Source organism: Crotalus tigris, unplaced genomic scaffold (genome assembly GCF_016545835.1).
Source record: "Crotalus tigris isolate CLP2741 ecotype Arizona unplaced genomic scaffold, ASM1654583v1 scf7180000019065.834497, whole genome shotgun sequence".
Classification (NCBI taxonomy): Eukaryota; Metazoa; Chordata; class Lepidosauria; order Squamata; family Viperidae; genus Crotalus; species Crotalus tigris.
Window position 1 is genome coordinate 725,294 of NW_024097356.1, and position 18,275 is coordinate 743,568.

At 48.7% G+C, this 18,275-nt stretch overlaps 2 protein-coding genes across 2 annotated transcripts; one reads left to right on the forward strand and one right to left on the reverse strand.

Annotated features, from left to right (window-relative positions):
- Nucleotides 1-7,174: 7,174 nt before the first annotated feature.
- LOC120315042 (olfactory receptor 52M1-like) lies at nucleotides 7,175-8,179 on the reverse strand. Its single transcript, XM_039358714.1, has one exon. The coding sequence runs from the start codon at nucleotides 8,177-8,179 to the stop codon at nucleotides 7,175-7,177; it is 1,005 nt and encodes a 334-aa protein (XP_039214648.1).
- Nucleotides 8,180-16,467: 8,288 nt separating this feature from the next.
- On the forward strand, nucleotides 16,468-17,692 carry LOC120315048 (putative olfactory receptor 52P1). The gene has a single exon (XM_039358718.1). It carries the CDS (start codon nucleotides 16,505-16,507, stop codon nucleotides 17,552-17,554), a length of 1,050 nt encoding a protein of 349 aa, XP_039214652.1. The 5' UTR covers nucleotides 16,468-16,504; the 3' UTR covers nucleotides 17,555-17,692.
- The last annotated feature ends 583 nt before the right edge of the window (nucleotides 17,693-18,275 follow it).

Genomic DNA, 18,275 nt, shown 5'->3' on the forward strand with positions numbered 1-18,275 from the left:
TCAGGAAGTTTCTCCTTAGTTCTAGGTTGCTTCTCTCCTTGATTATTTTCCATCCGTTGCTTCTTGTCCTGCCTTCAGGCGCTTTGGAGAATAGCTTGACTCCCTCTTCTTTGGGGCAGCCCCTGAGATACTGGAAGACTGCTATCCTGTCCCCCCTCGTCCTTCTCTTCGTTAAACTAGACATACCCAATTCCAGAAACCTTTTCTTATATGCTTTAGCCTCCAGTTCCCTTATCATCTTTGTTGCTCTTCTCTGCACTCTTTCTAGAGTCTCAACATCTTTTTTACATTGCGCTGATCAAAACTGGATGCAGGATTCCAAGTGTGGCCTTACCAAGGCCTTGTAAAGTGGTATTAATACTTCACGTGAACTTTATTCTATCCCTCTGTTAATGCAGCCTAGGACTGTGTTGGCTTTTTTGGCAGCTGCAGCACACGGCTGGCTCCTGTTTAAGGGATTGTCCACTAGGACTCCAAAATTCCTCCCACAGTTACTACTATTGAGCAAGGTACCCCCTATACTATACCTGTACCTTTGGTTTTTCTTGCCTAAATGTAGAACCTCTCCCTGGGCTGCGCTGCCTCTTATCCCCCCTGCTACCCTCCGGAAGGTGTTCCCTCTTTCCTGGGAACCTCTGCTTCACTGCAGCCCATCACGGCAGCTGCCCCTTTGGGGGCCATCACCCACCAGGCTACGTGGTGACCCTGAGAGTTGGAAATGCGAGACTCCCATAGAAGAGCCGTCTTGGGTCAGATCAAGGGTCCATCTCCCACAGCAGCCAGGTCCCACCGTAACTGAAGAGGACAAGACCGCAAAGGGGTCACCTTCCTTTGGCACAGATTTGGCAATTGTGTTGCCTGGGACTGGAGATAAGCTCTAGTTAGCCTTTTCTTGCCTGAATTCATCCAGAGCTGTTTTTCTACCTTGACACTTTAAGATCTGAGGATTTCAGCTCCCAGAATTCCCCAGCCAACAGGCAGATCTAGACTTTTAAAACACCAACAGCAGCAGCAGCCATAGCTACCTTTGCTGGCGTTAGCTGGCATGGTGGGTTTTCCTAATCTCTCTCCCTGGTGACCCTGGAGTCAGGCCTCATGGGAGATGCACAAAAGGATCCTTTCTCCACCCCCGTTATAGAACTCCAAGATGCTTGCTTTTTCTCCAAGAAGAACAGGACAGAAGAGAATAGCAGAGTGGAAGGGACCTTGGAGGTCTTCTAGTCCAGCCCTCTGCTCAAATGGCGGTCCAGCCTCTTTTTAAAGGCCTCCAGTGATGGGGCACCCACAACTTCTGAAGTGATGGTTTATTGCCCTCACTGTCAGGAGATTTGTCCTCAAATCCAGAAACGTTCACCATTTAACGTACTGGGTTCCAGTTGCAAGAAGGCGGATGCTGGCTAAATGCTGGGACAGCATCCTGGAACTGAGAGCAGCTGGATGACGGGAGCCCTAGAAGAGAAGGCGGATTCTTCCCTGTGTTGGAGGCACACAGGCTGGGGATGAATCTGCGTATCTGCAGGGTGTGGGAGTTTGGGCTCAGCCACCCCCCCCTTCCAGCTTGAAAAGGCTAGAATCTGCAAGAAGGGGGTCCCCCTCTGACTCTATGGCTGCCCTCCTTCTCTCCCTCACAGACCCCCCCCCCTCTGGTTTCAGTCGGGGCCCTCAAAGCCCCATCCATCTAACCTGAATATGCAGATTTGTTGCACCAACTTTATCCAGAAGTTCAAAATCAGCTGCTGGGGAAAGCCCAGCCCTCCCTGTAGGATCTGCTGATAGGTTCATGGTTCCTTTTTTAATTCCCCCCACAGCTGAAGTTAAACAGCAGATCAAACCGATCGGTCAGTTGCTGCCTGAGCTCCAGAGACAGAATCCTCAGCCGGTCCAAAGGGCTCCGTGCACAGAACATGCAGAGTCAGAAAAGGGCTGACCCGGGTTGACCCTGACCGGGCTGGGCGTGCCGCGTGGATGCTGTGGCTGACCTGCACACAGACCTTGGTTTATAAAGGGTGGCTTTTCTTACCTGGTGCTGGCGGAGGGTGCTCAGGGGTGCTTCCTCAGAAGCATTTCAGAAGCTGAGATAAACCAGTCCCCCCAGGGTTGGCTCAGCTGTAAGAAAAGGGATCTGCGCATCTCCCTAAGCCATCCACAGGGGGGCTGATTGCATTGCTGAGCCTCCCCCCCAGACCCAGCGCTGCCTGGACTCCCCCACAGCTCCTGGCCCCACAGAGGGGCCCTTCCTTATATGCAGCTTCCCTTCGGTGAAACGAACTCACTGGCACAGCGGTGATTCTCCGTCAGCCTCCTCTGATTGCCCCTTGGCATTTTCCCTACCAGAGACCCCCACCAGGCCAGCTGGGGGAGTCAGCTGAGCCTCCTTCTTCTCACCAGGCTGATGCTTGGCGTGTCCCGGACAGCTTTCCCGGTTCCTTGGTGGTCTAGCTGGGAGAGAAGACTGGAGAGATGCTGGGTGGATGGATTCAGCTGCCTTTATGAGCCTCTCCTGGTCACTGGGGCTTCCTTGACCTCCAGGATCGCACCGCCCAGACACAACATGCAGGTCTCCTGGCAAGGGCAGCTGGGCACCCCAGGGAACACAGGTCACTTTGCCCTCCCCCGTCAGGATGGGTGAGGTCAGAGAATAGCAGCCGTGGAGAGCCGTCTCCTCCCTTGAGTCCTCCAGGGCTTCCTGTGGTTCCCCCACCAGCCTCAGGAGAAGGGAACCCCAAGGCAGCCTCAGTACCGGCTGAGTCAGCCTCTCTTCCTCCTGAACGTGGAAGGACAGAAAGGCTCTCTGGCTGGGACCTTTTGCCCCTCGCCCCCTACCTTAGCAGGCTCTGGAGCAGGTTGTCATTCCTAGACAATAGCGCGAACAGATACAGCAGTGGTTCTCAACCTTTTTAATGCCGCGACCCCCCAACCGGTCATAAGTCGAGGACTACTCAACCGGTTGTAAGTCAAGGACTATTCAACTGGTGCAGCACCGTTTGCAGAATGGGACTTTTGGCGGGCTCAGCAGAGCAGAGACAGCCTGGACAATTCCTATTGGCTTTGGAAAGCCAATAGAATTAGACTCTACTCTAGAGAGTCTATTCTATTGGCTTTCAAAAGCCAATAGAATAAAAGGGAGTAGCACAACTAAGGAAAGGGGGGGGGGGGAAATGGCGGACTGCGTTGTTTGGCAACCCCCGTGAAATGGTCGTTCAACCCCAAACGGGGTCCTGACCCACAGGGTGAGAACTGCTGAGATAGAACAACTGGCCTGTGACAATCTCTGTCTTCTGCAAGACACGTAGGTCCTGCAGGGAGCCCCTGGCTGCTTACCCCAGAGAAGTCTGGCCCCCGGGAGCTGCTGAAGGCAACGTCCTTTGTCCATGTGGTTGGTCACCAGTGGAACCACCTGCCTCCAGGAGCGGCAAATGCTCCAACACTGGAAGTTTTTAAGAAGAGACTGGACAGCCATTTGTCCGAAATGGTCTAGGGCAGTGATGGCGAACCTTTTAGAGACCGAGTGCCCAAACTGCAACCCAAAACCCACTTATGCATCGTTGAGTGCCTGGTGAGTGTGGCCATTGGGTGGGTGTGGCCCATTGGGTGGGCGTGGCTGCAGTGGTAACGGCAAACTGGGTGGGAATTAAAAAGTTCAATCAATCAATTCCAACTTTGCAAGATCTTTTTTTTCCCCGCGAGTTGAAACTGATTGAATGTTTGAACCGGGGTTTTTTTTGCACACGGTGGCGGAGGCCTAAAGCAAAAAGGTTTTATAAAACCCAGCTGAGGGCCTAGGACTGGGACGACAGCGTGCGTGCCCACAGACAGGGCTCTGCATGCCACCTGTGGCACCCGTGCCATAGGTTCGCAACCATGGGTATAGGGTTTCCTGCCTGAGCAGGGGTTTGGACTAGATGACTAATAATAATAATAATAATAATAATAATAATAATAATAATAATAATAATAACAACAACAACAACAACAACAACAACAACAACAACAACAAAATACAAAGACCTACAAATAGAAATAGAAAGTGTGGCAAAAGCAAGCAAGGGTAGTACCAATAGTCATAGGCGCCTGGAGCACCACTTGAACACCTGGAGCACCACTTGAACACCATTGGCATTGACAAATTCGCTATTAGTCAATTGCAAAAGGCGGCCTTATTAGGAACTGCTTCCATCCTGCGACGATATCTGTAATACCATCAAACATCCACATCTGCCTATCCCAGGTCCTGGGTAAGGACTCGATAGGGAGACAAAATGCCAAATCCAATCTGAACATCTGGCTGACTGTGTGACGATCCATAATAGTGGCTCCGGGTTGAACTACGAGGGGTCCTCGGTACCCTGTAACTTTCCTGAAGATGTTTCACGCATGTCAGCTGCCACCTCACGCTGCTGTGCTTCACTCCTCTCCAGTGACAGACGCCATGAACTGGGGGGAGGGGGGGAAGGCAAGTGTGTGGGGGGAGAGAAAGTAAGTGCTGTATCTCTGCCAGACGCTGCTTCAGGGTCACCCGGCACACCAGCTGCGTGCCATCCTGTGCTTGAACTGAGTATTACGGAAACATCCCGCCTGAACCCGACTGCTTGCACGGGGTGGGTGGTCAGTGGAAGGCAGCCTAAGGGAAGGAAGAGTTGAATTTGGGGATTTGGGCCTGTGATTCTCCGTTCTGGCTACGCAATGCACTGCGACTTCTAATAAAACTATGCCTTTCCCAAGAAAGGGAGCCAAGAGTCGTTTCTGTGGGGAGGTTTATGTGGCCGCAGGTCTCACAATGAACTAGCCGGGTAATCTCCTTAGTGCTAGCTATAATTCTGGCGAGCCTGGCTGTTTTCGGGCTTCTGCCCAGCAGACTGAATAGGAAGCACTGGAACCAGCGGGCAGAATCCAACAGTTTCTGATCAATATATTCATTGCAGAGAAGTGGGGGGTTGGACTAGATGACCTCCAAGGTCCCTTCCAACTTTATTATTATTATTATTAAGTTACTAGCAGAGGATTCTGTAACTGCTGTGTGTCACAGGCAGGCACTGTTTATAACGGGGTAATTCCTACAATGTTCACGAGACCAGATTCAATGATTTTAAATAAGAACACCAGCGAGTCTGATGACAACTCAAAGCAAAACTCAGAGAATCAATTTTTTTTCAAAGAACTTTAAAAAAATAAATAAATTTATTTTTCATTTTTCCAATTTACATTTTTTTTCAAAGAACTTTTATGGGAGAGGAGAAAAGACATCTGGAGGGTGCTAGATGAGGATGACCCTGCACTCACCACTGGGGATCAATGCTGTATGAGGTGCTACAGAAAGTACTGGGAGAAAGCGGGAGGGGCTGAGGAGAGTCTGAGGAGGGGCAAGGGAGGGCTGGGAGGGGGCTTCTCCCCACATGTTCTGCTTCAGGAGGAAGGCAGAGGAGACTCCTCAAGGGAGGACTTTTCCAAATCTCACAGATGCACTTTCACCTTCATTTTCGAGGGACATAAAGCAGGCTATCTTACAAATTTACAAATTTACAACAGATTCTTGGTCTGCAGTGAAAAGCTGGATTCGCCATTTCTGTGCACCTGAAGACCTGCTTGCAGAACAGAGAAGGAAAGAGGAGGGCCCACACTCAGAGGCCCATGGAAGGAGAGCCCTATGGCCAATTCCCACTAGACCTTTGACTGCGATAGATCAACATTCCCCACTTCCGGGTTTGGGTGCTTTCAGCCACGTCTGTTGCAATTTTAGTTAGTGACCGTCGTGCAGAGATAGCTTTGGGCCATCTCAGAGCAAAATTATCTGCCTGGTACTAACTAGAAGCTCTGACGGTGTCAGTGAGAGGGGAAGCACATACATTTAATAAATAATAACGACTATGGAGATTCTCAGTCATCCAGGTCATGATTGTCCCAAAATGCCTTTTCAAGAGGCAATTGGACTTCATCCTTGAAGACGTTTCACTTCTCATCGAAGAATCTTTTTCAGAGCTGAAGAAGCTCCTTAGGTGAGAAACAAAATGTCTTCAAAGGAAAACAAAGAAAGTCCATTTGCCAGTTTGAAAAATCACCTTTGGACAATAAATAATAAAAATAAAAAATAGTAATCAATTCCATCTCCCCACCCTCCTTTTCCCAAGTTATCTCACCTTCCAGGACTTTTTTGTGGATTTGTGAGGTTAAAAACAGCAAATGAACGCCAAGATTTGATCAGCCCCTTAGTTCACGGTGTGGGAAGTCAGGCCCCCCCCCCAGAGAAGGAAATATTAAAAGGGCAGAAAAATATATTTCTCAAAGGATCTTAAAGAGGCAGAAAAGCATGCCCAGTTTTTTTTCTTAATAGCCTCAAGTCTCCCTCCCCCAAGCAGAAACCAGCTCTGTAGAAATGCAGATGTAAATAATCCAGGAAGGTTGGAGCCCTCCAGCTAGAAAACTTAGGAAGACAAAGACACCTAAAATCTACATACCTCACCCAAACTCTAAGACAGGACCTAATAGGATTAACCCAGAGATGCCAAAGGGCCACACTCAGACTCAGGGTCAAAGTACATGACACAGGAAATACAAAGCTTCAAACAGGAACAGGAGACAACCTCAAGAGCCCCAGAGGATATAAAACCCCACTCCCTACATGTGCTCTCTCTCTTTTCTTCCACAGCCATCTTCCTATCTGGCTTTCCTCTTCAATAAACTGCAACCTTCTTTCTAAAGCAGTTGCCATGTTGTTTATTCCCGGCTTGGACTGAACCCTGATGAAGACTTTTCCTTCCACAATGAGTTCCAGCCTTCTGTGACCCCTGCTGAGCAGTGGGCACAATGGGCAGATCCCAATAGCCAATATTGAGGCCACTCTACCTTAACTAAGTTTTCTCTGTTTTTGAGTATTAAGGAGGAGAAATTCCCTGGATATGGTTGAAAAGTGTTCTTCAAGAAAGCATCAGCAACCAGAAGCTCAGTTTGTCTTTCTCATCTATAAATTCCATCCATCCCCCCTCTTCCATTCCTCTGCAGGGGAAAGGCTGCAAAAATGCATCTCAGAGAAGGGAGTGGAATTGTCAGTGATGGGGAGGATTTTCTTGGGAACATGCCTCCCCCGAGAAAAGATTGGTACTCTTGGTTGCCTATTCCTTGAACCAAATCTTGCTAATCAGTTTATAGTAATCCTAGGATAGTAACAGTAGTCCTCGGATTATTTTTTTAGGATTCCAGGAATCCTAAAGAGGGAGGGAACCTTTCCTTTTCCTTGGTCTTCTGAAAAGGGGATCCAGAAGGTCTGAAAGAGAACTTCCCGGATCTTCTTTGTTCTTGCTCCATAGATGATGGGGTTCATCATGGGTGGAACCAGGATATAGATGTTGGCAACCATGATGTGGACACCTGGAGGGATCCTGTGGCCAAAGCGATGAGTGAAAAAGGAGAAAAATGCCGGAATGTAGGTTATCAAGATCACAATGAAGTGTGATCCACAAGTGCTAAGAGATTTGATTCGGGCCTGTTTGGTGGGAAGCCTGAACACTGTCCTGAGGATCAGGACGTAGGACATCACAATGAAGAGGAAGTCCAGGCCACCCGTTAGGAAGGCCACCGTCAAGCTGAAAAGGTTGACTGTCCAAGTGTTGGAACATGCCAGCTTCACCAGGGACATGAACTCACAGTAAGTGTGGGCAATGGTGTTGCCCTTGCAAAATGGGAGCCACTTGAGGAGAAAGGGGTGGGGGCAGAGGAGGATGGTCCCTCGGAGCAAAACCGCCAAGCCCATATTAGCGATGACCCGGTGGGTCAAGATGGCAGAGTGCCTCAGCGGGTCGCATATCGCCACGTAGCGGTCAAAGGCCATGGTGGCAAAAAATCCAGACTCCATGGTGGAAACAGAATGGACCAGGAACATCTGAGCTAAACAAGCATCAACCTGGATGCTCCTGTCCTGAAACCAGAAAATGCTGAGCATTTTGGGAATGGTGGAAGTGGAAATTACGAGATCTGCAACTGCCAGCATGCAGAGGAATACGTACATGGGCTCATGGAGGCTCTGCTCGCTCTTGATGACCCCCAAAAGAAGGGTGTTCCCCAAAAGGGACATTATGTAGATGGAGCAGAAGGGGATGGAGATCCAGATGTGAAAGTCTTGTAGGCCTGGAATCCCGAGAAGGATAAAGTGGGAAGGGTGGCGAGTGGTCCAGTTTGTGGCTGACATGCTGTGATGAGTGGGGGTCCGATTCAGTGTTACAGCTCTTGTGCCCTGAAAGGAAGCAGAGGGATTTCTACACGTTGTTAATCTATCGAGAAGAGACCAAGCATGAACTTCACGTTGGGGCCACCTGGTCTTTCAACACCAAGAAAAGAACAGGAGGACCTGCTGTGGACACTCTGGGATGGGGTGGGAGGGCGTTCAGATATATATTCTCTGAGCAAAATGTAAATTCACCTAAGATCCCAAAAGTGAACGGTCGAGGCCCCACATCAAGCCCAGCAAGACTACCTTGTTGATTTTGTCCCCGATGTTCCTGCTGCGCATGCCTTGTTTTGGAATCCTGGGCTACTTGAACTAAATCAACTGAGATGATCCTAAAGAGTCAGGATCCCAGAGCATTTATTGAGCTAGTTTAGGTAGATTGGTATCCACACCTAAGGGTTCCTCCTCAAGTCAGGGATCTGGTTTATTTGTGTGTAACTATCTTTAATCTTTCTTTTGGTACATGTCTACGTAGAATTAGAGCAGTGTTTCCCAAACTTGACAATTTTAAGGCATGTGGACTTCAACTCCCAGAATTCCACAGCCAGCGTTGCTGGCTGTGGAATTCTGGGAGTTGAAGTCCTCATGCCTTAAAATTGTCAAGTTTGGGAAACACTGAATTAGAGGAATGGTTTCCCATCATCTTTGGGCACCTAAATGACTCCTGATCTCCGAGATTCCTCCTTTCCAGGATCGGGGCCCTCCTCAAGACTGGACTTGCCTGATGCACCTCACAAGAAGGCTGGGAAACGAAGGGAAGGTCCCCCCTCTTCTCTTTCAAGCTCCTGAAGGACCAGGGGTCCCGTGCGCTATGAGGACCACCATCTTCCTTTGCTGTCTTTGTCTACCCACCTTACAGCTGGGGGTAGGTGGGGAAGGGGAGAATCCTCTGTCAGAGGGAGCAGAGGAGGAGGAAGAGGAATGGCAAATGTGTGGGGACCAAAGCTCCTTCATCAGAGGTACCTGGAGCTTTATCCTCAGAGAGACTCCTTGCTCACGGTTGGGATGGTCTCGTTTCACCTCTGCTCCTTCCCACTCACTCACAAAGGGAAGACTTCAAGGACAACCCCATGCAGCTGCTGGGGAAACTGAGGCCAGAGAGGGTTTTGTGAGAAGAGCCCCCTTCCTCAGGAACTCACCCCAAAATGTTCTTGCTTGACAAGGACCCTCCCAACCACCAAGTCTCACCTCCCAGTACTGACACGACAAAGACCCTGCAGTGGTGCCCTCCCCTCCCCCTCCCCTACCTGCTTCTGTGCCGGGGAGAAACCTGCTTGTGGTCCTAGCCCAACCAGCTGCAAAGGGAGAAGAGGACAAGGCGGCTTCTAGGTCCACCAGGTTTATAAGTCCTGTCCAGGGAGAAGACCAGATCCCAGTGGAGTTGCATCATCTGGTTGTCCACGCTGCGCAACCACGCAGGGAGAAAGAGTCCTTCTACAACTGCTTTACATTGCCAGGATCTTGGCCAAGGTGGGGGACCTCTCTGAGCCATTTTCTCGGGGGGGGGGGAGGGAAGAGGAGGAGGAGAGGAGAAGATTGGCCAAGAGAACCTTTGCAGAACAGAAGAACGGAGCATCGTGAAGCCGACTCCCTCTCTCAGGAACTGCCTCATGGATTTGGGGTGTGTGTGTGTGTGTGTGTTTGTGTGTTTGTGTGTGTGTGTGTGTGTGCATTGGGGGGGGTATCCAATTCCATCCTTACGTCAGTCCCCTCTGCGGACAGCGCCTTGAAGGAAAACCTTGATGGACAAAGCCCTTTGGTGGTGGTGGTGGTGGTGGTGGTGTGTGTGTGTGTGGTGTGTGTGTGTGCGCGCGTGCGTGCGTGAGGGGGGGTAGAGAGCCTCCAATTCCATCCTTGCATCAGTCCCCTCTGCGGACAGGGCCTTAAAGGAAAACCCTGATGGACAAAGCCCTTTGGAGGTGTGTGTGTGTGTGTGTGTGTGTGTGTGTGTGTGTGTGTGTGTGTGTGTGTGCTGCAGCAGGAGGAGGAGGAGTTGGGCATAGCAGGATTTTGGGGTGCTCTTGAATGGCTGCCTCTTTCCAGTTGAAAAGTGCCATTTCTAAGATGGCCTGATAACGATATCAATGTATTAGAAATACAGTAGGTGTGTGTGTGTGTGCGTGTGTGTGTGCTTGTGTGTGTGTTTGCATAAATATGTCTTCCTTTCTCTCTCATGTACAGTATATATTTATATGTATGTATTGTATTAGTACTAATTGCATAAGAGAACTATACATAGAATTGTAACTATTAACATGTATTGTGTATAACGACTTTTTGTTTTGTTGTTTTTTACTTTTTTTCCCCAAAAAACATTTTCTATGTGTTTTTTCCTCTTCTTTGACAATGCACATATTTTTATCTAAGGGTTTTTTTTCTGTTTCTCTGCCATTATTTTAAAAGCAGTAAAAGAATAAATAAATAAAACCCAGCATTTGTTTGATTTCTCTGCTCAGGGAGCAGCTCTCAACATCTTTCTTTCTTTCTTTCTTTCTTTCTTTCTTTCTTTCTTTCTTTCTTTCTTTCTTTCTTTCTTTCTTTCTTTCTTTCTTTCTTTCTTTCTTTCTTTCTTTCTTTCTTCTTTCTTTCTTTCTCTTTCCTCCCTCTCTCTCTCTCCCTCCCTCCCTCCCCCTCTCTCTCTCTCTCTCCCTCCCTCCCGCTCTCCCTCTCTCTCTCTCTCTCTCTCTCTCTCTCTCTCTCTCTCTCCCCCCCCCCCGAATGTTTTAACATCCATCCATGATTAATCCAACATCTCCTGAGGGAAGACCAGAAAGATCCCAGGAAACATCTTCTAAACCTTCTTTCTTCTTCACAGAATAGAAGAAATATGTCTTCATACTTTCTCTCTTGGACTTCTGCTCTAGAAAGTTCTACCATGCCACCTCAGACTTTAGGATGAATCGGAAGGAGCTGATACCAGTCCAGTTTTGACCCCATCCCACTTCTGGGCCCCAAACCCCTAAGTTGCAAGAAAACCCCAAGGACGGGGTGGGATACAAAGTTCCTCAGCTGCAGGAGACTCCCTAGTTTAGAAGGATCCAGGTTTAGCCACTGGACCTTCCCAATCCAAGATACCTGGAGTGGCCTGGTCACCTGGAGAGACGTGGCTTCTAGTTTCAGGAAAAGGACGAGTGGCCTGCAAGGGAAGAAGCGGCCATTGGCTCCTTGGGTGCACCTTGTTCCTTGGAGTAGACTAGATTCCTTGGCCTCCAGTTCTCCTTTGACTTGGAAAAAGTTGCTTCTGAAATAGAGTGGTGGAGCTAGGTGGACCCCTCCTGAATTCTAGGATCTGTTCCTACCACATCCACTTCTTCAGTCATTTCTTCCCTCCTAGTACGTACAAAGAGAGGCATTTGGTGGGCAAGGGTGAAGATCCCAGCCCAGAGACCATGTGTTCTACTCCTAGTTGCTCCTCAGGCATCAAGCCAAGGGGGTGACTTTGGGTCAGTCCTTCCCTCTCAGCCCAGGAAGGAGGAAAGGGCCAACCACTCCTGAAAGAGTTGCTAGGAAAACTGCTCCTCTAGGTCAGGGGTAGGAAACCTTGGCTCTTTTATGACTCGTAGACTTCAACTCCCAGAATTCCTGAGCCAGCCATGCTGAGGGGAAGGGAGAGGTTTCCAAGCTGAGCCATTCTGGCTCAGGAATTCTGGGAGTTGAAGTCCACCAGTCATGAAGGGGCCATAGTTCTCCCATGCTGGCTTAGGAATTCTGGGAGTTGAAGTCCGCGAGTCATGAGGGGGCCAAAGTTTCCCCCATGCTGGCTCAGGAATTCTGGGAGTTGAAGTCCACCAGTCATAAAAGAGCCAAGATTGCCTACCCCTGCTCTAGGTGGTCTCCAGGAATCAAGAATGATGCAAAGGCACACAAAGACACACACACACACACACACACACACACACACACACACACACACACTGGCTGGGTCTTGGTACTTTTATCCATCAGGTCTTTGCACATGGTTGTGTTTGTCCATGCTCTCCTGCCATTCTAACCCCATGCCCCGGTGGGTTCAGATGGACACCACACACTGGGGATGAACCTTCAAGGTATGGTTCATTAAACTCACTCTCCAGAAGACCAGAAAGGTGGTTTGCTGGCCAAGACATAAGGAAGTTCCCTTCCATTCAGACACAGATTCTCTTTTCTGACTCATTCAGTGTTCTTGGCGGGAGATATTAGAGGCCGTGTAGCCGGAAGGATACCATGATTGAGTAAGAGTTGGAATCAGAATAGACTGGAAGGGACCTCAGGCAGGAGATCCTATGCCCTTTCAGGCAGGTCCTGGTGCAATCCCAGATGTTGGTGCCTTCACAAGCACAAAGGCGAGATAAGCCATGACAGGTCATGAGGGCTGTCGAAGGAGCAACTTCAGAGGCCACTTCCTGAGACGTGGGAAAGAACCAAAGTTATTTTATTGGACTAAATAGATGGGATAGATGCCAAGAGAAGAAGAAAAACATACTTCCAGCAAAGCTCAGAGAGCTACAGGTAGTCCTCGACTTACAACTGGTTCAAAGTTATGACGGACCTCCCTGGGGGGGGTACTTACGACTTGGTTCCAAACTTCCGAGGACTGGAGTGTAGGAAGTTTGTTATGTTTTAAGCCAAGGGGAGAGGTTACTAAAACAGCTTATATTGCTCATACATATTAAAATTGCAATGAAGGAGGAAATCATTATTTTTTTTAAAGAAATGGTATCCTTTCTTCCCTATTTTTATTTCTTTTCTGCACTTTCTATTCTTGGCTTTTCTTTTTAGTTTGTATTTTTTTTAATGGTGATGTTTAAAAAATTTCAAAATAAAAATAAGAACGGCAGACGTGCCCCAGGTTTTTTTTTTGTAAAATTTTTTATTTTCAACTTTACAATACATAACAATCTTACAAATAGTTCAGATAAAAAATAAAACAAATTGATACACACCACATTCGGTCTTGCCCGCCCATCTCCCCCCAAACCGCATCCCACCTCAAACCAACTTACTTCGTTCCCTCTTTTTCTTCACTCACCCTCTCTCCTCCTTCACCTCCTGCCCCGGTTTTAAGCAAGTCGGCCTAAGTGCCGCAGAGGCCGTGCAGTGAGCTGAGATCAGGGCAGGGGTTGGGGGGCTGTTCGTGACTGGCAGCTTGGCCATTTCCGACTTCTTCCTACTTCCTACTTCCTACATGACAGCAGTATTCCAATATCTCAGGGGCTGCCATAAAGAAGAGGGAAATAAGCTATTCTCCAAAGCACCTGAAGGCAGGACAAGAAGCAACGGGTGGAAACTAATCAAGGAGAGAAGCAACCTAGAACTAAGGAGAAACTTCCTGACAGTGAGAACAATTAATCAGTGGAACAGCTTGCCTCCAGAAGCAGTAAATGCTCCAACACTGGAAGTTTTTAAGAAGAGACTGGACAGCCATTTGTCCGAAATGGTGTAGGGTTTCCTGCCCGAGCAGGGGGTTGGACTAGATGACCTCCAAGGCCCCTTCCAACTTTACTATTATTATTATTATTATTATTATTATTATTATTATTATTATTATTATTATTATTATTATTATTATTATTATTATTATTCTCAACGGCCCAGAGCCCAGCTCTGTGGGTCAGAGGGAGAGCCAGAGTCCTACCACGGAGCCCCCAGGACCCGAAAGGCCCTGGGCTGCAGGTTGCCCATCTCAGACTAGGGAGGGAGGGGGCAGACAGCGGCACAGGGAGCCCGTGCCCGTCCCTCCTCCCTGCCCAGTCCGGTGCCCGAGGGAAGGAGAGAGGAAACGGTGGCTCAGCCATTGTTCCAGAGAGGAGCCTCCTAGGAGATGCCCAGATGCCGGGTCCTCTCAGCAGGCCAGAGAAGGGGCAGCACGGAGGAATAAAAGCCTTGAGGGGAGTCCAAAGGTGCCACTTCCAGACAGAGCAGCGTACCCTTCCGTTCACTGCTTGGGGCAGGCTGCCAGGACTGGCTGCTCAGGATCTGGGGTGAGTGAGGCGGAGGGTCTAGTGACACGTCCCTGAGGGCCAGTCTAGCTGGTGCCTCCCTCTTGCGACCACCACAGTGCTGGGGGCAGAGCAACAGACTGACCAGGCTCCAGTGAGGTGGTTGGTTAGTTCAAAGAAACAGAGAAGACGGTGGGCATTTTAGTCGCTTTCCTCCCCCTGAAGCTGGTTCCAAGGCTGGTTGTTCAGACTTTAATAATAATAATAATAATAATAATAATAATAATAATAATAATAATGATGATGATGATGATGATGTTGTTGTTGGAAGGGACCTTGGAGGTCATCTAGTCCAACCCCCCTGCTCAGGCAGGAAACCCTATAGTACCATTTCAGACAAGTGGCTGTCCAGTCTCTTCTTAAAAACTTCCAGTGTTGGAGCACCTGCAACTTCTGGAGGCAGGTGTTTCCACTGATTAATTGTTCTGACTGTCAGGAAATTCCTCCTTAGTTCCAGGTTGCTTTTCTCTTTCTTTCTCTCTTACTTTCTCCCCTTGAAGTGACACCTCTAAATGCTACCAAGCTACAAGCTTTAAAGCAGCCCCAGGAAAACTCAGCATTCGCTATTGCGAACCACCTTTTTGATTTATTTTATCCTGTGGCTATTTCATGGGCGTTAAATAAGGAAGACTGGAGTTGCTGCTTGCGTATTACAGCTATTTACAAAGCAGGGCAGTGGGCAAGCATCAGACAGAGGTTCAGCCTCCGCCTATCAATTCTCCTTGACTTTCTGTCACTCCCCGACACATGCCATGGGGGAGGGGAGCTGTGCATTGCCAGTGGGCTAAAAAGACCCTTCCCACTTTGTGCAGAGCCTCCTGAATCCCAGGGGTGGTGTTTCTCCCCTGGAACCCCAAAAGCACATTCCACCCCTTGCATTTGGGATCACCTGATGAGAAAGACAACTTAAAATATTGGGTGGGGAAACCCTTAGCAAGAGGGTGAACCTCTGATTCTGTAGTCAAAGAGGCAGTCTCTTGAGACTGTGGTTTGTTTTGGGGGGGTAGGGGAGCCTCACAATTTTTTCTGAAACTTCCTCCACCCATTATAAGGCATTATAATCCATGAAAAGGCGTGCTGAGTTTGCTGTGAAGTCCATCTGAAAAGGAATCGTGTGGAGACGTGTAAACTATGAAAGGCACACCTGAGGGACAAACAGCAGAGGGGAGCAACAATGATGATTAGGAGGTGTTGTTGTTAGTTGTGAAGTCGTGTCCGACCCATGGCGACCCATGGACAACGTTCCTCCAGGCCTTCCTGTCCTCTACCATTTTCTGGAGTCCATTTAAACTCATGCCTCCTGCTTCAGGGACTCATCCAGCCACCTCCTTCTCTGTCGTCCCCTTCTTCTCTTGCCCTCCATCTTTCCCAGCATCAGGCTCTTCTCCAGGGAGTCCAGTGAGATGATTAGGAGACTGGAGGCTAAAATATTTGATGGACGGTTGCAGGAACTGGGTATAGCCAGTCTCACCAAGGATTGGGGTGACAGGATAGCGGTCTTCCAATATTTGAGGGGCTGCCACAGAGAAGAGGGAAGGAGGTCAGGCTATTCCTCAAAGCACCTGAAGGCAGGATAAGAAGTAACGGATGGACATTTATTAAAGAGAGAACCAACTTAGAATTAAGGATTTTCTCTCAGTGAGAACAATTAATTTATATAAATTATGATACATACATACATACATACATAATCAGTCAGTGGAATGGCTTGATGTCTAGGGAGATTCACAGTCATGGTTGTCCCAAACGTGCTTGTTCCAAAAGACAACTGGACTTTCTTGATTTTTTTTTTCTTTGAAAACGTTTCGCTTCTCATCTAAGAGGGACTTGAATGAGAACCAGAACTGAAGAAGCCCAGTTGCCTTTTGGAAAAAGCATCTTTAGGACAAACGGGGGGGCTTCCCTCCTCAAATTGTGGCTGCTCCATCACTGGAGGAGATGGAGACTGGACAGCCACCTGGACAGTGCAGAATGAGATAGGGCAGGAGTCTTCCAACTTGGCCCTTTGATGACTTGTGGACTTCGACTCCCAGAATTCCTCAGCCAGGCACATGTGCCTGGCTGAGGAATTCTGGGAGTCGAAGTCCACAAGTCATCAAAGGGCCAAGTTGGAAGAGCCCTGGACTTCAACTCCCAGAATTCCTCAGCTAGGCACACTGGCTGAGGAATTCTGGGAGTTGAAGTCCACAAGTCATCAAAGGGCCAAGTTTGAAGACCCCTGACATAGGGTCTCCTGCTTTGGCAAGGGGTTGGATTAGAAGACCCCCAAAGTCCCTTCCGACTCTGTTGTCCTCTATTCTGTATTCTGATGTGGTGGGAGAGCAAAATTCACCCCCTCCTTCTCTTTTCCCGCAGCAGAGGGCAGAGGTACCTGTGGATCCAGCGTGCACCATGCCCCCAAGGAGCAATGTTTGCACTTAATGGGAGCCATGGCACTTCTTCCTCCTTCATCCTGTTAGGTATTCCTGGCCTTGAAGCCTTTTACTATTGGATCTCCATCCCGCTCTCATCTATGTATGTTGTGACACTGCTGGGGAACAGCACCATGTTGTACATGATCGCCACAGAGCAGAGGCTCCACAAGCCCATGTACCTCTTCCTCTGCATGCTGGCCACCATAGACCTGGTCCTGTCCACCTCCACCCTACCCAAGATGCTTTGCATCGTCTGGTTCCGAGCTGGAGAAATCAGTTCCAAGGCCTGCCTGGCCCAGATGTTCTTCATCCATGCCTTCTCGGTCATGGAGTCCAGCGTGCTGGTAGCCATGGCCTTTGACCGTTACGTGGCCATTTGCAACCCCCTGAGATATGACACCATCCTAACCAGCCCTCTGCTGACCAAGATTGGCATCGTGGTGGTCCTGAGAGGCACCGTCTTCATTGTCCCCATCATCATCTTAGCGGCACGTCTTTCCTACTGCAAAACCAACATCATTGCTCACACCTATTGTGAGCATATGGCGGTGGTGAAACTGGCTTGCTCAAGCATCCTGGCCAACGTGGTCTATGGGCTTCTGGTGGCACTGCTGGTGGTCGGGGCTGATCTGCTGTTTATCACCTTTTCCTACTGCATGATTACCAGGGCAGTCCTGGCCCTGCCCTCACGAGATGCTCGCTACAAAGTCTTCAGCACCTGTGCAGCTCACGTGGTGGTCATCCTGGTGTCCTACACCCCGGCTCTCTTCACCATCCTGACGCACAGATTTGGCCATCACGTGTTGCCTCACGTGCACATTCTCCTGGCCAACTTCTACCTCCTCTTTCCTCCCATGCTGAACCCCATTGTCTACGGAGTGAAGACCAAGGAGATCCGAGACCAAGTGGTCACCATTGTCCTGAGGAGGAAGGGCCTTTCATGAAGGACTTCACAAGGACGTTCTACATGACTCTTTACACGAGTCACTTGTTGAGATGGGCAGTTATAGAAATCAAATCAAGAAATAGGGATGTCGTCTTCTGAGGAGATCTGGGGAGTTGGGTATGAGAATTGATGGAAGGGGGAGGATAATTGTGCTCTTCCAATATGAGAAAGAGGTCACACAGGAGGACCTCTACTCTTATCATTCCAGATTTAAATTAAAGGAAGACAGATTGAGGGGGCAAGAAAGAGAATATCCACTTGATTAAGGTCTAGAATTCAAGGCGCTGGCCTGAACTTCAGCAGATAAAAATAAAAACTGGGGCTAACAGAACTTTTGAGTTGTTTATGGAATGTGCTACTTCATGTCTGGTTAGCATTGTCCACACTTAGACCATTCCTGGATCAAAGAGGCCACCTTGTACTTAAAGCTGTTAGGATTTGTAGCATGAGAGAAATAAATATTCGTGCTTGTCTGTGGACATATTGCTCTTGAAGAATGTCTATGGGGAAGGGCAGATCGATGCCCAGAACCATCAGGGATCCTGAGGTTCAAGCACGATGGGATCCAGTGCTATGCTAGGATACAGAAGTTCAAAACATACAGGAATAGAAATGTCCTACAAAACAATTCTGAGATTTTGTTTTCTGGGCAAATGTTGTAGCAGAAAAAAAAAGATAATAGTCAGGGTTTGGAAAGAACATAAACTTCTCATTTATCA

Excerpts from the sequence above, each read along its gene's own strand:
- LOC120315048 (XM_039358718.1), top strand. The coding sequence starts at position 16,505 with ATGTGGTGGGAGAGCAAAATTCACCCCCTCCTTCTCTTTTCCCGCAGC.
- LOC120315042 (XM_039358714.1), bottom strand. The coding sequence starts at position 8,179 with ATGTCAGCCACAAACTGGACCACTCGCCACCCTTCCCACTTTATCCTT.